At 36.3% G+C, this 3,482-nt stretch overlaps 1 protein-coding gene across 1 annotated transcript; it reads right to left on the bottom strand.

The window, feature by feature from the left end:
- Positions 1–230: 230 nt before the first annotated feature.
- LOC140890548 (F-box/kelch-repeat protein At3g23880-like) lies at positions 231–2,739 on the bottom strand. Its single transcript, XM_073298417.1, has 2 exons — positions 971–2,739; positions 231–360 (listed from the first exon to the last, which is right to left on the bottom strand). The coding sequence occupies exon 1, from the start codon at positions 2,129–2,131 to the stop codon at positions 974–976; it is 1,158 nt and encodes a 385-aa protein (XP_073154518.1). The 5' UTR covers positions 2,132–2,739; the 3' UTR covers positions 231–360; positions 971–973.
- Between the last annotated feature and the right edge of the window lie 743 nt (positions 2,740–3,482).

Raw genomic sequence — 3,482 nt, 5'->3', positions numbered from 1 at the left:
ATTTCAATTCTTCCAACCAGAAGCCCGCTTGTGAGACTGGGGATTGCGATGGAAAACTTGAATGCAACGGTACTGTAGGCATCCCTCCTGTCACACTCGCCCAATTTGCATTGCAAGCAGACAATAAAAAACCAAATTTTTACGACGTTAGCCTGGTTGATGGATATAATCTACCCATTTCCGTCACAACAAAACCAGCTGATACCAGATGTAACATCAGGGGTTGCGGTCAGAACCTAAAAGCAACGTGCCCCATGGAGCTCCAAGTCCTCAACAGGCACGGGGAAGTTGTTGCATGCAAAAGTGCTTGCTTGGCATTCAATCTCGATACATTTTGTTGCAGGAATCAATATGGGAGCCCTGAGAAATGCAAACCGAGTGTTTACTCAAAATTGTTTAAAGAGGCTTGTCCATCTTATTTTAGTTATGCATTTGATACGCCTACTCCTATGGTCAATTGTGGGTCGGATGAGTATGTCATCACTTTCTGTCCCGAAAAATGGGGTGGTGAATACATGTCTGGTTAGATAAATAGCGTCAAGATCTCAGTTCATTAGTTACATGTACATGATAGACCAACAAATTTCAAAAACAATAAAACTGTCTGTACGTAAGAGAATGGAATATGAGATCTGGTCAGCATAAAACTAGCTCCGCTTCTTAAAAACCAGCCAGCCTACGAAGCATGAAAAAAAGAAAAAGATAAAATGGGAAGTTTTTAAGTAATAACTGGAGACAAGCTCCGTCCAGACAGGAACAAAAATACCTGTTCGATTAACCAATAGTATGCCCCTTCTACTAATCAGCAAAAACAAATTCAAAACTCCGTGCTGTCAAGCAGAAGTACAAACTGAAATTCCACGATTTTGAGATTCTTTGCTACTTTAATTTTAATCATTTTTATATATGTATTACAAATCTACACACTTAGAAAACAAGATGCAAAATGTATGCTAATATCTTTATCCACCTGCTACGGGCCTCTTCTGAGGAAATCCTTGATAGAATCAGAAGAAGGATCCCACTGCATGCACTTGTTCCCATCTCCATTTATCGAAACAAGGCTCTCCTTGTAAAAGAACACCCAATAAATGAAAAAGCCATTCTCCCTTCTTCGCGTTTCAAGAGTCCTTAATTTCTTGGTATTAATAGTATACACAGTCAAGTGCGAACTTCCAGTTTCCAGTAAGAGTTCAGTGTCCCTCCAGAAACCAAGGGGCCATTTAAGGTCTTCAAAAGGGCCAATTTTCAAACATTTAATCCAGTGCATTTCCTCCTTCAACACCCATATGTCAACACATTTATCATTCCTATCTAAATCACACGATATTAAGGCGACTGAATCACCATACAAAGCAAGGTCCCCTCCTCTAGCTCTAATACAATCTGGTACTTTTATTTCACGAAACGTCTCAAGGCTCATGTCAAAAGCAAGTATCGAAACATCCTGGTCGTTAAGCTCTGTGAACCAGTAATAAACCCCATTCAAGTATGTGTTACACAGGGACTTGTAAGAACAATGACCCGAGTTTGCCAAATCCACGTCCTCAAAATGTCTCCAAGAATCACTCCACAAGCTGTAAATAGAAACAATGGAAGGATCATGAGGAACATCCAGTTCATCATTCCAGAAATACTGGATTGAAATGACTTTGTAATCTGCACCCGACTCATCCCATCCAAACCCAAGCAGATCATCATAGGGAGATAAATGGGGTTTAACAGCCGGATGAAGTAAAGGGATAGGCCTAAACTGTCTCATGGATGGATTCAGTAAAGCCATGTTTCCTGACCTACCAACCACAAAGAATAAGCCATCTACGGGTCCCAGAAGAGATCCAACTGTGATGGGCATTTGAAGATGATCAGGTTCTTCGAATCCACAAAATGTTTCATCATGAAACAAGGCATAGGCATATTCGTCGGTGTCAGTTCTATAATTGCGAACAAGTAGGCGCTCAGGATTACTCGTGTGATTGGAATGCCGTTTAACAAAACCTGGGCTCTCGATGATAGCATACCAATGCTTGCAAACGCACTTGAATTGCAACAGTGTCTTCACAGGCAACCTCAATAGAATATCAAGCATGACGTCTTCCGGTAAGTAACCATGATTTGTGGTGCTTGCCATCCAGGTTATCTCTTATATACGGGTTTTGTTGAGCCTAATCAAACCTCTAATTGAGATAGTACAGGAAATGGTAACAAGACCACGGTAAAACAATCTCCAATCAAGAAATGCAAGGGTAAAAAATGACACTTGATGATTGCTCACAATCAAATTCAATAAGCAAAAAATATTTTTCTTTTTTTAAAAAAATCGTGCATAAAATATTACACATATAGGTATATTACTACAGAAAATTCGCCAGTAATTACTGATATAAATCAACAGAACATTTCTACATCAAGCCAATTTTTTCCCCATGTACATAATATATTAACGAATAAAACAGCAGATAATTCGCACCCAACATCTTAAAGGGTGTAAAAAATCATCCATTTCACGCCGACTGAATCTTATCTTAATTAAGAAAATCTATATCATATCGCTAAAAGATTGCCCCAAAAGAGGGGAACAAAGATTGAAAAACATTATGCGATCAAGTAAAACTTTCGGGAAAAAAAAGTCCGGGCGAAAGGGATTACGAATTGTTGTGTTGAATCAGCATAAGCATGAGAAGCGAGTGGATCGGGAAAGCTACAGGCGACAGGCTAGGAGCGATCGATCGAAAGCAAGTCACTGTACCATAACCACCTAATTCTTTCTTTTTATGAGGTATAATAACCGAATATTTATTTATTTAATATTATTAAATGTGATATATTATATTGTGTTTAATTAAATCAGCCAACATATTTCTGCCTTTTCAGATTTAATTAAGATTTTTTATGAATTTATATCCAGATAGTAGCCAATTTAGTCCTATTAATGGTCATATTTGCATTTTTTATCCTCATAAATTTTGAGATGTACAATTTTATTTTCCAGTATAACATAAACACTGAGGTGTACTTAATCTTGGACATTTAGGGGGTGTATTGCTTCTAGACTTTTAATTACTTTTGTGGAGTTTAAAAGTGAGGTATTCAATCTAGACATTTATATACTCCATAAAAGTTTAGTGGTATTCAAGTTGACTTAGTTTGGTATCAAAAACCAGACCATAAAAACCTTTTTTTAAAAAATAAAATAGTGTTTTTTTTAGTTTATAAAGTGTTTTGATGGTCATTTAAGTGCTTAAAAGAACACTTTTTAAAGTCAAATTTAGAGCTTTTTCCAAAGTCCAAAATTAGAGTTTAAAAAAACACTTTTTTAAAAAAAAAAAAAGTCTGAAATCCAAACAGGCTCGATGAAAATTTGTAGAATTTTAAAAACTCATGTGGTATTCAAACTTGACTTTTAAAAACTATACAAAAGTTTATAAGTATTCAAAATGTCATAAATTTTTAAAAACTTAATGAAATTCTATTAAGTACAA

Source organism: Henckelia pumila, chromosome 3 (genome assembly GCF_033568475.1).
Source record: "Henckelia pumila isolate YLH828 chromosome 3, ASM3356847v2, whole genome shotgun sequence".
Taxonomy (NCBI): domain Eukaryota; kingdom Viridiplantae; phylum Streptophyta; class Magnoliopsida; order Lamiales; family Gesneriaceae; genus Henckelia; species Henckelia pumila.
The sequence above is the reverse complement of the archived record's forward strand: the minus strand, read 5'-3'. Positions and strand labels throughout refer to the sequence as shown.